This window comes from Urtica dioica, chromosome 6, assembly GCF_054948205.1.
Source record: "Urtica dioica subsp. dioica isolate 48M chromosome 6, U.dioica_male_clone48M_v1_H2, whole genome shotgun sequence".
In the NCBI taxonomy this organism is placed as follows: Eukaryota; Viridiplantae; Streptophyta; class Magnoliopsida; order Rosales; family Urticaceae; genus Urtica; species Urtica dioica.
In genome coordinates, this window is record NC_142761.1 from 36,936,808 (window position 1) to 36,953,726 (window position 16,919).

General features: G+C 38.2%; 1 protein-coding gene across 1 annotated transcript; it reads right to left on the reverse strand.

Annotated features, from left to right (window-relative positions):
* Positions 1 to 2,655: 2,655 nt before the first annotated feature.
* On the reverse strand, positions 2,656 to 3,087 carry LOC149393870 (S-protein homolog 5-like). The gene has a single exon (XM_089618199.1). The coding sequence runs from the start codon at positions 3,085 to 3,087 to the stop codon at positions 2,656 to 2,658; it is 432 nt and encodes a 143-aa protein (XP_089474325.1).
* Positions 3,088 to 16,919: the final 13,832 nt, after the last annotated feature.

The window sequence follows — 16,919 nt, forward strand, 5'->3', positions numbered from 1 at the left end:
AACAAAAGAGCAAGAAGAAGAGAGAGAGAGAGAGAGAGAGAGAGAGAGAGAGAGAGAGAGAAGGGGGGGGGGGGGGGGGGGGGGGGGGGGGGGGGGGGCAAGTCTATAGAGAGAAGCTCTCAATCTCAAAAACTGGTGTCTTCAACATTGTGAATGAGGTGTGGTATTTATAAGAGGATGGATTGCATTGAAGAGGTAGTTTCCTCTTTTCTATTGAATATCACATATTCATGAGCACAATCTTGATTTCTCATCCGTATCAAAATACTAAGGTTGGAAATAGTTTCCCTTTTTCCTTATGTTGGCCGTCCATACCATATAGCCATGTGCTATTAATTTGTTTCATCTTTTCCTTTTGGCAAGTATCTTCATACATCAATGCACAAAATAATTTCCCTCTTTCTTTGATGGTGGACGAAATTTCCATCTAGAACAAGCTTCTAGTTGTTTCTTTATTTGTTCATGACAAAACAAGAAAAACCCATGTAGAATTTTCACATAAAATTCCATAAAATGAAAATCAATCCTCAAGGCCCTATTCTCATTTATGGCCGTGTGGATCAATTTACATTGTCATCATATGACAATGTCCAAAATCTTATTTTGACATTAATACCATCTTATTGTCCTTATGGATAAAATTACCATTTAGACAATTTTCGTAAAATTCGTCTAGTTCAACACTTGAACTTGTTTTGACTTAGCTACTAGTATAACAAATCCTACTCCAATGATTTGTGATAGTGACCTCACGGATCCAAATGAACAAAGCTTGAGCTAGCATGCTTGGACAAAAAACTTCACAAACCTTTTTCAAGTTCTAGCTTAATGTCAACTGACTCCACTAAAGAGTTGACATTGAAAATCTCTCGGTTCAAATGAATATATTTTCTACTCAAAATTCTACTTTAATTGTGATAAGTGGATCCATTGAATATTATATATGTTTACCCTTCATGAATATCATCAATTAGATGGGATTTACAAAATTACAATTTGACCTTTCTAGTTGTTATTTTCTCAACTCCTTTTGTCACTTGTGAATAAGTTAGAAACAATGTATTGACAAGGAGCTAACAAGTCACATTGATTCATCCAAAAGAGTCATGACTCAATTTGGACACTGGCCAGTTCATTTATTCACATTCCAAGGAATAAAGTAAGAGGTTACTACTAGGACAAATATAGTCATCCGGTGCGACGATTGTCGCACCTAATACTCCAAAAGTCGCACCTAAAAGTCCGTCGCTAAAGGTATTAGGTGCGACATGTCGCACCTAATGCGTATACCTTTAGGTGCGACACTTTCTGGTGCGACATGTCGCACCTAATGCCCAAGCTATTTTGGTGCCAAAATCTTGAAATTGGCGGGTGATTCATATCGGATGTGACTTTGTCGAACCTAATAATTATATCCGGTGCGACACGTCACACCGAATAGGTTATTTTAATTAAAAAAAATTCAAAAAATTAGAAAATTAAATCAAAATTCATCTATAATTAAATAAAAATTAATTAACAACATTCTAAATTAGAAATAATATTCTGAAAATAAAATTCTTAATTAAAAATACAAATTCCATTCCAAATAGGGATAACGAAGATTGGATTTCTAGATTTATTTCTTAATCAAGTCTGCCTTACAAAGTCTGAAACGAAGCCTTAAATACACAACAAAAGAAACCCAACAGTCAGGGAAAACCAAAAGACAACAACCGAAATTAAACACGAAATTAAACACATAATAAACACAAAACATTAAACGCGAATTAGGTGCAGTAAATGGCATTTTTAGGAGTCAAAAAGTTGTTGCCGACAGACTCGAAAAGCGTTCCTTTTAGATAACGTCCATAGCTTCGAAACGAATGACGCCAATAGCAAAACTGATGCTCGAGTCAATCGGTGCGCCCCCTCAAAATTGCGCGTGCTTGGACCGTTTCTCAAATCGTTCCAGAAACGTCAAAGCGTGTTCGATGTGCAATTTAAAAAATTTCAATTTCAATTAAGTTAACTAATTTCAATCTAAAAATAAACTAAATTAAACATTTCAATTCAACTTAACTAATTAAACTACTAAGTAACAATTAGATAACGAACCTTGTAGGGGCGCGAGTCGTCGGAGCGAGAGGCAAGAGGGCTGATGGCTGGTGGGGGCGAGGGGCGGAGGGGGCTGGTGGGGGCGAGGGGCGAGGGGCGGGCAGCGAGGACGCCCGCGACCAGCTCCGCCCCGCCGCCCGTGACCAGCACCGGCCCGCTGCTGCCCAAACAGTCCCGCCGCCCGTGACCAGCTCCGTCCCGCCTCCCTCGGCACCTAATGTCGCACCTAATAAACTATTAGATGCGAATTTTGGGGCATTAGGTGCGACAATCGTCGCAGCGGATGTCTTTATTTGTTCTAGTGTTAAAGTCTCACACCACATCTATTATTTTTTCCTTCTGTTTTACATGCCTTTCTCTATCGTCGATACTCGTCCCACATCCATTGCTTATACATATTTGTAAGTAAGCAAAAGTAAGATAATTGTAAAAACGAAAGCCTGGGCATATGTATATATTTTCAGATCTTTAGAAATTATTTTTTGCACAATCAAACGGAGAGTAAACGCTTGGAAACCATTACTATAGGTATTTTATTAAAGCTAAAACAGAAAGAGTCTAATCCTTGAACGACAAAAACACGGGGTTCCACGGAAAACAAGTAGTCTCCTCGATTTTGGATTTCATGCGACACACACCATCTGGATTTTTGACCTCCCAATCGCACGTAGTGCAGCTGCTTGTTTCTTTGTTTTGGGCGTCGAATATGTCGGCCCACCGGCTCTCCACCTTGTCGTTTGACATCCACTGAAAGTTGCAGAAAAACTTTGTCGTTTTCATGAGGTTGACCTTGAAGTTGAACGTGAACGACTGTCCCTTGAGAAGGGTCTGAGGCCCGAGATCATTGTCTCCTGACTTGCAGTGAACTGTCAGCGTGGTGTCTGGGACCATCCCGTTTGTGATTTTGACAGTCTTTGGATCGAGAAGCCCGTGGCTTAACCTTGTGGAGTACGACAGAAAAACGACAACAAGCAACAAGCGTGAAATCATGATGGTTTGTGTGTGTGTGTTTGAGAAATCAGTTTGCGGTTGCGATATGAAGAATGGTGACTTTTATTTATGTGTATCATTTATAAGGAGGGACTCGATTGTTGTTTAGTTGTCGGAAATGGTAATATGACATAGGTGTAAACTTTTTATTTAAGGAATTACGAATAGAAAAAATTGTGTAAAGGAATTATATCGACAGAATAGTTCTTATATATACATATATATATATATATATATATATATATATATATATATATAATAGAAATGAATCCAATTTGATTATGGTGACTTTGGATCATGATGATTGATTATTTACTTTTATCAATTAATGATTGGCTAATAATTATTGTATGGGTTATTAAGTTATATAGTCACACGGTTATAGTGAATTGAGATATAGCCCACCTTTCGTTAATTTCTTGTAAATAGCAAAGTTAACTTATTAACAGATTAATTAAAGACTTATTTAATCCAGTCAAACATGTAAAAAAATGTAGTTAATAAGTTGCCACGTATGCAAGTTGGATATTTACAAAGTATTTACGAAAGGTTGGCTAATTTACAATTCATATAGTTTAGGTGGCTTATGTAGCCAATTTTTTTGTATTGTATTCATTTTGCCAAAAAAATTTCATGTAACTTTTTCACCATTTACTAACGTGTTCTGCGTTATTAAGTTTTAGAGTTAATACGTGCGAGCTAACATAAATGACTTAAACCCTCAACTTAATACATGCAAGCTTATAGTCGGAAAAATACTTACACGAGTTTTCCAACTAACATAATAAAAAAATAAATAAAATAAAATAAAAAAAAAGCTTAATATGCGGTTCAATATCATACCGTTTCAAAACAAAACGCACTACTGCAAATTGTGATTCTACAACAGAAATTTTACAATAGGACAACGTTTTAGCAATATTTTTCTGTCCGATTTGCTCCTATAACAATATTGAAAGTGAAGATTTTATAACGGTTATTATATCTCGTTGTAAAAAATCCTCTTTTAAAACGGTTTTCCAGTTGTAGATAATAGGATTTTTACCAACGGATATTTGTCCCGTTATAAAAAAAAGTAAAAAACTTGTGTATCTCGCCTCTGAGGAAAACATTCTCGTCGCGGCTAGAACTTTATACTACGGAAGATGCTACCGTTGCGTTAAGTTTCCCATTTTTTATGAAACTCCTCTTTCTTTTGTTCCTCTCTCTCTCTCTCTCTCTCTCTCTCTCTCTCTCTCTCTCTCTCTCTCTCTCTCTCTCCTTCTCCATCTTTCCCCTTTTGTCTCCATTCGCTCGGCGTTGCCACTCCGTCTCCATTCTACACCTCCGCTGCCATTCCCCTACCTATATTGCAAAGCAAGCCACTACCAGAAATTTGGCCTCTAACTACTGCCGAACGATGTAGTCATTTTAAATCCACTACAGTTTACTGACTGTCATCTATTGCACTGGAGTCTTATCTCTTTGATTATGACTCCAGTGTTTGGCCGTAGTGTATCTGTTTTATAAGACTGTAGTTAAAATATATAACTACATTGTTTAGATGTAGTCTTACTAGTGGCATCTATAATTACTACAACGTTATGTTGTAGTTATATAGAACTCAATTACATAAGATAAAAAAAAAACTACAGTTTTAACAAGTAGTCTTAATTGAGTCAATTAGACAGTCTACGGCGTTTTTGTGGCATCTATTGCACTGGAGTCTTATCTTTTTGCCTATGACTCCAGTGTTTTCTGTTGAAGACTACATTTTTATAATGTAGTTGTTCAAATTTTGAGTCAATAAACACTACAGCTTTAAAGAGTAGTTATAATTAATTGAGTTGGACAGACTACGGCGTTTTTGTGGCATCTATTGCACTGGAGTCTTATCTCTTTGCCTATAACTCCATTCTTTTCTGTTGAAGACTACATTGTTTAGCTGTAGTTTATATTTATGAAATTATATTTTTACAATATAGACTACATATTATTTCTGTAGAGCATTTTTTTAATAAAAATATATATTTAAATACATTTATAATATATAAATATCCAATAAAACACATAATAATAATATCCAAAAATCTCATATTTCATTCAATCAATAATAAATATCATTTACATAAATATGGCATTACAAGTTTTTGAAATATAAGAAATACACCCAAAATTAGTACTGGAAATTGAACTCCATAATAAGCATGACCAATCATAATAGTTATACTCTTATATTTTCAAGTAGGACTTGCAGAGCTATCATTCAAACAAAGACCAAGTCATTTACCGGCAGAGGGGGGACAAAGCATAACTTGTACTGATCCGGGGCCCGAACCTTCCAAGCCAATGCCACCACGTTGCTCAGAGCCTCCGCCGTTTCTCACAGCGCCTCCGCTTTCCAGAATCGTTGTGAGCTCTGTGGAGCCCGCCTATGCCGCGCAACAACCTCATTGCGGAGCCTAGACTCTCACACAAACACAAGACCCAAAACAAAGAAACCAAAACAAGCCTTCACAAAATCCAGTACCAAATGACATTGATTTAACAGACTTGCAATACAAGATTAGTAGATTACTTCTTTTGGGTCTTTAATTAGCGTATCACTATTGGAATTTCGCAAAACACAATCAGCCATATTTAGATTTCCCATCCCATTGAACATCACCAAAATTAGCAGCTCTTATTGATTAAGGACTGATCTTTATTGTAAAACTCTCAAATGTATGACCAAGAGATATTTTAAAACAGACATACCGTTGTTCCAGTTTCAGAACTTAGGTGTGGAGAGTTCAAGTTGTCGCTTGTACGCTGAAGAAAAAAAAAATCTCCTTATTAGTAGGCAGTTGATAAATTAAGACAACAGAAGTGAGACTATACAAAATATCTTGCCTTGACAGATAAGGAAAGCGCTAATGCAACAGCCCCTCTCAAACCTGACCATATGAGAACAAGAGCCTCTTTCCAGTCCAAGCCATAGCCAAAGTATTTCATAAATGGGAATGAAACTCCAACAACAATTACTGGAGTCACTTTCACATAAACGTAGAGAAGGACTAAGTAGGTCCATGAAGCTCCTGAAACAATAAAAATACGAGTGTTTTTATCATTGTATCTATACAGATGGATACTATTTGAAAGGTACTTGAATAATTTTAAAGACAGACAAAAAATGGATGTTACACTTTTCTTTTTCTTTTTTTGAAACAATAACTTTATTATATTAAGAGGCAACAGCCTGATTTACACAAAAAGATGAGTTGATAGATGCCTATCCTTAGGATCCAACGTCAATCCAGCACGCGAACCCCAGAAAACAAACCACAAACGAAACATCAGCCACTACTATCGGCATAGACCTATTTACACAGGGAACCCAAAAAATGCCCCAACATTATGGACAATATCATATCCCCTTAAAGGTACATGGATATGATAAACAACAACAAAAATAGGGTGTTCTTCAAACCCGAATCCCTAATTACATTGATGTTTCACTAGACATCATAGATTTATTCTTCTAAAAATAAACCCAATTTCAAGTGCATAACGATCAGACGAAATTCTTTGGGAAGAAAAAATAATTATATCATTCTTCTTTCTTTTTAATCAGTTACATAAAGTATTAAACACCTGAGTTGTTGACAGATGATACATTCTACAATGTCCAAATTACAGGGAGATATAAATCAATCCTAATCTTACTATAGAGCCTCATGAGAAATGCTGAAATAATAAGAAAACATCGGAAGATAAGGAAAAGATGTAGATAACTAACTTTCTTCCATCTGGAGAACTATATTCCTTCCAAACGGTAGATGCGTCAACTCTCTGTTGCATACAAAACAAAATTATAAAGAAAACCGATTTATAGGATAACAATGAGAGGGAAATCAATCTGTTAGCAACAAATATATCACAAGTAGATTCGATATTTGCACAAAGAAGCTAATGTACGTTAACCAAAATAATTCACTATATATTACATAAGGAACTCCAAAAGTAAATAGAAGAGAGATTGCACAAATGTAGTGATTGCTTCAGTTAAAAGCAAGGAATCTCAAGTAGTTTCATAATATAGAAATGCACCTATAATAGCCACATCGCTGCCAGTACCACAGACTGAGAAGTAAGAAAATTAAGCGGCGATGTACGAAAAAGAAGAATAAAATATGGTTCTCCAAGTGTACATAGATAAGAGACTAAAACTGTTAGGGAAAAGGGAATAAGCAACTACTGCTATATGATATTCAGCAAGACATCTGACTTAATCATAAATAAGACGTAAATAGCAATTTATTGATTATTTAAAATATGATATCACTGGTTCAGTCTTCTCGTGGGTCAGCCTAGAGAATGACAAAGTTGACAACTAATCTCCTCTAAGCTTTTCCAATAATATGTCCAAAACTTGCAATATAATAATACAATGAAGATACATAACTGAAGCCTCAAATTATACACTTTTTTTCAAGTTATTCGCAAAATTTAGCATGCCAAATATCAGCACTACAAGTAAACAGGGCAAAAAAGAGAGCTCATTGACACTCAAATAGATTTTTTTTTATCTTGCAGTTTTTGCATCCTTATTACAGCCTAGAAGTCTATGTATGAATGTGTTCTTTCCTAGTTGGGAATATAGCAAAATGAAAATGGAACTTCTTCTACTGGAAGAGCCACATCCCAGCTTTCGTTTGGATATTACAGGCACAAGTTCTCTTTCTCTAAAATCCACCGGCATAAAATTAATCAAATATCACACCAACCAAACAATAAATAATTGATAGCACACAATTGATTAAGAATCTTCTTACCATATCAGTAAATAAATGAATAAAAATTCAATTTCAATTCAATAAGTAGACCAAGAGAAGTCTATGCTCAAATAATAGGCACAGATGGAAACAAAAAAAAATCCTTACCATATCTGATTAAGGATCATCGAGGTTCTCTCGATGTACAGGTCTGCTGTTCTTCAAGTTGAGCAGAGGCTGTACAGTTCTTGGCTACGGTCATTCAAGGCCTCAACAAGGTCAGCATTTGATTGCGAATGCTCTCGGCTGATATTTTTTGTGTTGTGAGTCGTGACTCTGTTTGGTTCTTTCGGTGTATAGAGATTGAGAGGGACGATATTCGCAGGGGTCGACTTATTAACCTGTTGCACGAGCGGTGACATTGTGGAGTTTCAGAGTTGCAGACCTGTATCCGTAGGTGTGTGTGGTCTTTTGAATTATCGGCATCAGTGAACAGATGGAAAAAAAAACCTTGGAGAGTAATCATACAGGAACAGAAGTGAAAGACTCATTCTTATATCATTCCAATACCAAAAACCTAAGCACATGTTCTTGAAATAAATATTAAGAATTAAAAAATCCAGTTACTTTCAATTAAAGCTCAATGTATTTCGCTAGAATTCGAGAAACATTTCCAACAAAATTTGATCCAGCGTAACGCAAGCCAAATCATGCTTACCAAGTGTTCGACGAAATGCGAAAGAGAAAACACAAACCTTGGATTTGGAAGAGAGGGAAAAGGAGGAAGAAGCAGGGTCGAGAGAGTGGCTGATAGAAAGAGAACCATCGGCTGAAGCATAGGCCAATCTATGGCCGTTGAAGTTCCAGGAAGAGCAGGTCGTGCCTTGCTCCAAGTCAATCAGAGATTTCTCCATGGCCCAACACACGCGAGGACTTAAAATTGAAAGAAAATTCAAACCCTATATTTTTTAATGAATCATTATATTCAAGCTAATTAACTCACTAACCTGAGGGTCGTACGGCTTCTCCTCTTTATCATCGTTGTTCGTTGTTGTGGGCATCGAACATCTGATGTCGGCAAAAATGGGGTTCTTGTTTTCGCGACTTAGTGGGTTGTAATTCTCTTTGTTCTCGTCATCTACGAATCAACCACAACAAAACGAAACCCTATTTTAACCCCTGAATCAATCTAATGTATGTGTTTGATTTTCGAACAGAGAAGAAATTGACATACCAGTTGAAATCGAAGAGCGTTTGGTCGGAGATGGTAATACACTGTGATGAAAACCCATTTCTTTGCTTTTGAGATTTTTAAGCGTTTCTGATCTCGTTTGGTATGTGCGTGTGTGATTTTTGAGCGTTTCACTTGTGTTGAACGTGAAGCACACAGAAGACTATGAGGGTTTTGTTGGGTTAATAATGTGAGAGAGAGGGATCGACGAGGCGGAGAAGTTTTCCGGCGACGAAGACATCAGAGGCGAAGAAGTTTTCCAACGACGAAGACATCAGAGGCGGTGAGAGAGAAAGTAAAAGAGTTCTTTGTTTTTTTGTTTCTCCGAATAAGTTATTTTATTTTGTACTTAGTCAATTTTTTTTAAGTTTTCATCCACAGCCTAAAACAAAATCCTAAGTGGGAAATTTCCCTCCATAGGTGAAATTTTGGTAATTTTTTATATTTGGAGTATTACCACTCCTTCTTTATATTTGACTGTAGTGAAAATGTGCCAAATTTTAGTGGGAAATTTCCCTCCATTCTAAAGTGGTGAAATTTTAGTAATTTTTAAATTTTTGAGCATTATCACTACTTTTTTATATTGACTGTAGAGAAAAAAATGTCATTTACTACAACTTTATATTCGACTGGAGTCTAATATATGCCCAAAAAGAGGTGACCGTAGTCTGTCTTAAGAGACTCCATTAAAAGGCTAAACCAGAGTTAAAAAAATAAAAAAATAAAAAACTGTAGTTGTATCCCATATTTCTGGTAGTGAAGGTTTGTGTATTTCAATTATATTCGACCTATTTTTTGTTGTTTTTCGGTATGTTTGATTTTATTTCTTTCACTCTCTCTTCGTCCAACTTCTTTGTCTTCAGTAGCGTCATCACCACTTCGCCGCCTTCCCAACCGTCGCGCCGTTCACAAAATTAGGTTTGTGACCTAACTGTGTGTATATTATTATTATATTTAAACTAATTTCATTATTTTTCACAAATGCTGGTACACACCCCATGGCAGTGGCGGCTTTCTCTCTGACGAAAAAGATCGGAGAGAGAAAAAAGAATACCTACTCTGAAGAAGAAAAAAATCAAAGAACATTAGAAAAGAAGAGTCAAAAGCAAGAAAAGAAAGAGAGATTGAGGAAAAGAACTCTAGCCTAAGACAGAAGGTTCTCGCTGGAAAAAATCTAGCCAAGGTAGTTGAAAAAGTGTACTTACTATTTCGTGATGTTTTTAATGATGTTCTTAACAAGTTATATAACAAATATAACATCAGTTAATTTACCATATAATAATAGAACAATTAAATATGTAAATCAAGAGACAAGGAATTATTAACTTAGTTCGGCAAATCGCGCCTACGTCTGGAGGGATGGAATCCTAGTGGAAAGGAACTTCACTATCTGTAGAATAAGTACAACTGGCCAAATCTGAATGATCACCTCTCACATGCATATCCTACTTCAAGACTACCTCATTGAATTCCGACTCAGGCTTCCCCTGACCGAGTTTCCTCACTTCCACTTGCAACATACTCACCAGGTGGTTGATCAACTTTTATAACAATACATGGTCTACAATACAACGATTACAAAACCCAACTATGTCAATTGCACGAACAGTGGCATTAAGGAACAAGACAAAATTAAATCACACAAAGAACCAAAGTTTTTCGCTCAAGAACTCTCACAAAAAATCTAATTGTATAAAAAGACTCCTATAGACAGACTCTTTCTTTAACAATAGTCGAAACCTAGCAATTCATGCATTTCTAAGTTTTTCCAAAATGATCTCAAAGTTAGGATTCGGTGGAGATAAAATCGGAAGCAATCCAACAAAATAAAGACTTGCACAGTATATCCACAGAATTGGATTTATCACGATCTTTGTCAAACAACACATGTCACAGGAAAGATGTTCCAACATCGTAGAAAACATATGTAGGCAGTTTTTCTAAAGTACAAAAATTGTCAATACAAGTAACAACAAACTCCTTCTTTGACTTTTTGTGGGCAATACACACAGCGTCATCATCATCGGTAACTTCAGCATATCATCCATGTCTTCATAGTCATAGCCATAGTGTGAATACAAATCACATGGCCTAACAGTAATGCGTGTTTGGCAAGCATAAAGCAAGTCAAGCACACTTGTAAAAATAAATGACAAAGTTACTGTCTCTCCCCTAGTTTGCCTTAACAAAGTCAAGGCACATGACCAAGGGGAGGCAACGTGTAAAAATAACTTGCAATGACTGAACACCAACAAGAGCACAAACATGCACAGAAACAAGTCTCAATATAATAGCCAGTGTCGAATAGGGAAAAAATATTACAGACCCATAACAAAAAAAGGGGAGATGTGACTATCTATCCATTTTTAAGTTTAGCTTTGGCAAAGTAGACCAACTTTGTAAAATTGAGGCAAAATAGCCTAAAATTTAAAAAAAAAGTTCCAAAAACACCTTTCACCACAGACTCTCTGTTTCACCCTCTTTTCCATCCAATGCTTCGCTGCCCAAATCCATATCTATCTCGACATCCCCCCTAAACCCTAACCCTAGTAATCTTATGCGGCTTTGGCGGGATCGGAATCGGCGGCTCTGGAATCGGCTCCGGCGACGGAGATGAAGGAAGCGAATAGAAAATCTCTACCTTCTGGAAGATTCAGTCCGATAGCAATATTTTAAGAAGGACGGCGATCTCGAGTCACCACGGATCCGTAACTTCTGTTCAATGTTCTGATGGAAGAGCTCATCGGAGTGACCTCTTGCGTCGCCAGATACATGGCGTCGGCTTCAAATTCACTCCAACGATCTTTGCGAGATGTCCAAAGAGCCACATGTTCGATCTCGGGGCTTATTCCATGGCAAACCGACTCAGAACCTTGGTTTTCAAAGGAGCCGTGTTCGCGGCAGTCGGATTGGCCGCGAGACTGGTCGGGATAACTATCTCGAGCAACTTGCTTGCAACGAGGAAGAAGATGTATCTGGAATTTTGCGGTCTCTAGATCGCCATCGAAGATCAAAAGTCGGAGATCGAAGATTTGCGTCGATCGTCATCACCACCGATATCCATGTCTTCTTCTTCTTCATCATCTTCTTCTTATTATTTTTTCGGTCTTGAGTGTTTTTGTTATCGAAGAGTGGATTAAACGTTTTGAATGTAGGATTAAATTTTTTGACATCTTTTTCTTCTTCCTCTTTTCTTCTTCTAGTTTATCAAATAGTGTATTAAATTAACACAAAACATTAAACGCGAACTAAGTGCAGTAAATGGCATTTTTAGGAGCCAAAAAGTTGTTGCCGACAGACTCGAAAAGCTTTCCTTTTAGATAACGTCCGTAGCTTCGAAACGAATAGCGCAAATAGCAAAACTGATGCTCGAGTCAACCGGTGTGCCCCCTCAAAGTCGCGCGTGCTTGGACTGTTTCTGAAATCGTTCCAGAAACGTCAAAGCGTGTTCGATGTGCAATTTAAAAATTTTCAATTTCAATTATGTTACCTAATTTCAATCTAAAAATAAACTAAATTAAACATTTCAATTCAACTTAACTAATTAAACTACTAAGTAACAATTAGATAACGAACCTTGTAGGGGCGCGAGTCGTCGAAGCGAGAGGCAAGAGGGCTGATGGCTGGTGGGGGCGAGGGGCGGAGAGGGCTGGTGGGGCGAGGGGCGGGCAGCGAGGACGCGCTGGTCATAGCCGGCGGGGCGACGGGCAGAGAGGAGGGCTGGTCACGGCCGACGAGGCGAAGGGCAGGGAGCGGGTCTGGTCCAAGCGGCGGGGGGCAGGGAGGAGGCTGGTCCAGGCGGCGGGGCGGGGGTCTAGTCACGGCGGGGCGAGGGGCGGCGGGCTGGTATAAGAGAGAGAGAGTGAGATTGAGAGAGGGTGAGACAGAGAGAGAGAGAGAGAGAAAGAGAGAGGGACGGCGGCATGGGGTGGGGGATGACGGCGGCACCGAGGGCATTTGGTCGGAGAGAGAGAGTCATATTGAGAGAGGAAGAGAGACCGAGCGAGAGAGGAGGACGGCGGCATGGGGGGCTGGGCCGAGGTCGAGCTCGCCGGAGTTGTAGAGAGAGACGGGGGGCTGTGCAAGGTATTGGGTGAAAGAGTGAAAGCTCGGACGAGGAAGAAGAAGAGGGCTCGGGTTTAATAAACCCTAAGACTATTGGGTGCGATACAGTCGCACCTAATAATCATATTGGCAATGTCGCACCCAGATCCAAAAAAATTCGGAGGGATTCGCCCAAATTTAAAATCCTTTAGCTACGACATGTGTCGCACCTAAAGGTATTAAGTGCGACGAATATCACACCTAATAGCTTTCGGTGCAACAATCTCATATTAGGTGTCGCACCGAATACCACTAAACATTAGCGAAATTTTTAGTCATCTAGATGAGTATCCGGTGCGACATGTCGCACCTAATTTGAGCTTAGGTGCGACATAGTCGCACCGAATACCACTAAACATTAGCGAAATTTTTAGTCATCTGGATGAGTATCCGGTGCGACATGTCGCACCTAATATGAGCTTAGGTGCGACATTTAGGGGCGACATGTCGCACCTAATACCCTTCCGCACCAGAAATGTGAATTTGTAGTAGTGGAATGACACCGGATATTAACACGTCGCACCTAATACTTTTAGGTGCGACAAAAGTCGCACCCAATACTTTTATGTGCGACACCTAATGGTTTTAAAATTTAAAATAGTCAGGAAAATCCCCTCGAAAATTTTTGGTTGTGTGATTTTATATTTGGTGCGACATTTGGTGCGACATGTCGTACCGAATATGTGTATTAGGTAAGACAATGTCTCTCTCTCTCTCTCTCTCTCTCTCTCTCTCTCTCTCTCTCTATCTCCTCTCTCTCTCTCTCTCTCTCTCTCTCTCTCTCTCTCTCTCTCTCTCTCTCTCTCTCTCTCTCCGACCATGTCCGTCCCGCCACCCGCGACCAGCTCCGCCCCGCCGCCCGTGACCAGCACCGGCCCACTGCTGCCCAAACAGTCCCGCCGCCCGTGACCAGCTCCGTCCCGCCTCCCTCGGCACCTAATGTCGCACCTAATAAACTATTAGATGCGAATTTTGGGGCATTAGGTGCGACAATCGTCGCAGCGGATGTCTTTATTTGTTCTAGTGTTAAAGTCTCACACCACATCTATTATTTTTTCCTTCTGTTTTACACGCCTTTCTCTATCGTCGATACTCGTCCCACATCCATTGCTTATACATATTTGTAAGTAAGCAAAAGTAAGATAATTGTAAAAACGAAAGCCTGGGCATATGTATATATTTTCAGATCTTTAGAAATTATTTTTTGCACAATCAAAGGGAGAAATTATTAAAGCTAAAACAGAAAGAGTCTAATCCTTGAACGACAAAAACACGGGGTTCCACGGAAAACAAGTAGTCTCCTCGATTTTGGATTTCATGCGACACACACCATCTGGATTTTTGACCTCCCAATCGCACGTAGTGCAGCTGCTTGTTTCTTTGTTTTGGGCGTCGAATATGTCGGCCCACCGGCTCTCCACCTTGTCGTTTGACATCCACTGAAAGTTGCAGAAAAACTTTGTCGTTTTCATGAGGTTGACCTTGAAGTTGAACGTGAACGACTGTCCCTTGAGAAGGGTCTGAGGCCCGAGATCATTGTCTCCTGACTTGCAGTGAACTGTCAGCGTGGTGTCTGGGACCATCCCGTTTGTGATTTTGACAGTCTTTGGATCGAGAAGCCCGTGGCTTAACCTTGTGGAGTACGACAGAAAAACGACAACAAGCAACAAGCGTGAAATCATGATGGTTTGTGTGTGTGTGTTTGAGAAATCAGTTTGCGGTTGCGATATGAAGAATGGTGACTTTTATTTATGTGTATCATTTATAAGGAGGGACTCGATTGTTGTTTAGTTGTCGGAAATGGTAATATGACATAGGTGTAAACTTTTTATTTAAGGAATTACGAATAGAAAAAATTGTGTAAAGGAATTATATCGACAGAATAGTTCTTATATATACATATATATATATATATATATATATAATAGAAATGAATCCAATTTGATTATGGTGACTTTGGATCATGATGATTGATTGTTTACTTTTATCAATAAATGATTAGCTAATAGTTATTGTATTCGTTTTGCCAAAAAAAATTCATGTAACTTTTTCTCCATTTACTAACGTTTTCTCCGCTATTAAGTTTTATAGTTAATACGTGCAGCTAACAGAAATGTCTTAAACCCTCAACTTAATACATGCAAGCTTATAATCGGAAAAAGACTTACACGAGTATTCCAGCTAACATAATACGTAAAAAAAAAAAAAAAAAAAAAAAAAAGGCTTTATATATGGTTCAATATCTTACCGTTTGAAAACAAAGCTCACTACTGCAAATTGTGATTCTACAACAGAAATTTACAAAGGGACAACGTTTTAGCAATATTTTTTTTTCCACTCTTTCAAAAAAAAATCCACTTTTAACAACGGTTTTCCAGTTGTAGATAATAAGATTTTTAACAACGGCTATTTGTCCCGTTATAAAAAAGTCAAAAACTTGTGTATCTCACCTCTGCGGACAACATTCTCGTTGCGGCTAGAACTTTACACTACGGAAGATGGTAACGTTGCGTTAAGTTTCCCATTTTTTATGAAACTCTTAGACTTCCTCTGTCTTTTGTTCCTCTCTCTCTCTCTCTCTCTATTCCTCTTCCTTCTTTTCCATCTTTCCTCTTTTGTCTCCATTAGCTCAACGTTGCCACTAGGACTCCATTCTAGACCTCCGCTGTCATTCCCCTACCTATATTGCAAAGCAAGGTTTGTGTATTTCAATTATATTCGACCTATTTTTTGTTGTTTTTGGGTATGTTTGATTTTATTTCTTTCACTCTCTCTTCGTCCAACTTCTTTGTCTTCAGTGGCATCATCACCACTTCGCCGCCTTCCCAACCTTCGCGCCATTCACAAATTAGGTTTCTGACCTAACTCTGTGTATATTATTATTATATTTAACCTAATTTCATTATTTTTCAAAAACGATGGTTCACACCACACGGGGTGGCGGATTTCTCTCTTAGGAAAAAGATCGGAGAGAGAAAAAAGAATACCTACTTTGAAGAAAAAAAAATCAAAGAACATTAGAAAGAATAGTCACGAGAAAGGAAAAAAAAAGAGAGATTGAGGAAGAGAACTCTAGCCTAAGACAGAAGGTTCTCGCTAGAAAAAAATCTAGCCAAGGTAGTTGAAAAAGCGTACTTGCTATGTCGTGATGTCTCTTAATGATGTTCTTAACAAGTTATATAACATCAGTTAATTTACCATAATAATAGAACAATTGAGTATGTAAATCAAGAGACAAGGAATTTATAACTTAGTTCGGCAAATCATGCCTACGTCTGGAGGGATGTGATCCCAGTGGAAAAGAACTTCACTATCTGTAGAATAAGTACAACCGGTCGAATCTGAATGATCACCTCTCAGATATCCTACTTCAAGACTACCTCAGTGAATTCCGACTCAGGCTTCCCCTGACCGAGTTCCCTCACTTCCACTCACAACACACTCACCAGGTGGTTGAACAACGTTTATAACAATACATGATCTACAATACAACGATTACAAAACCCAACTATGTCAATTTCACGAATAGCGGCATTAAAGAACAAGACAAAATTAAATCACACAAAGAACCAAGGTATTTTTCGCTCAAGAACTCTCACAAAAAAATCTAATTATATTAAAAGACTCATATGGACAGACTTTTTCTTTTATAAAAGTTGAAACCTAGCAATTGACGCATTTCTAAGGTTTCTCCAAAATGATCTCCAAGTTAGGATTCGATGGAGAAAAAATAGGATGCAATCAAACCAAATAAAGACTTGCGC

Coding starts and splice junctions, on each gene's coding strand:
- LOC149393870 (XM_089618199.1), bottom strand. CDS start 3,087: ATGATTTCACGCTTGTTGCTTGTTGTCGTTTTTCTGTCGTACTCCACA.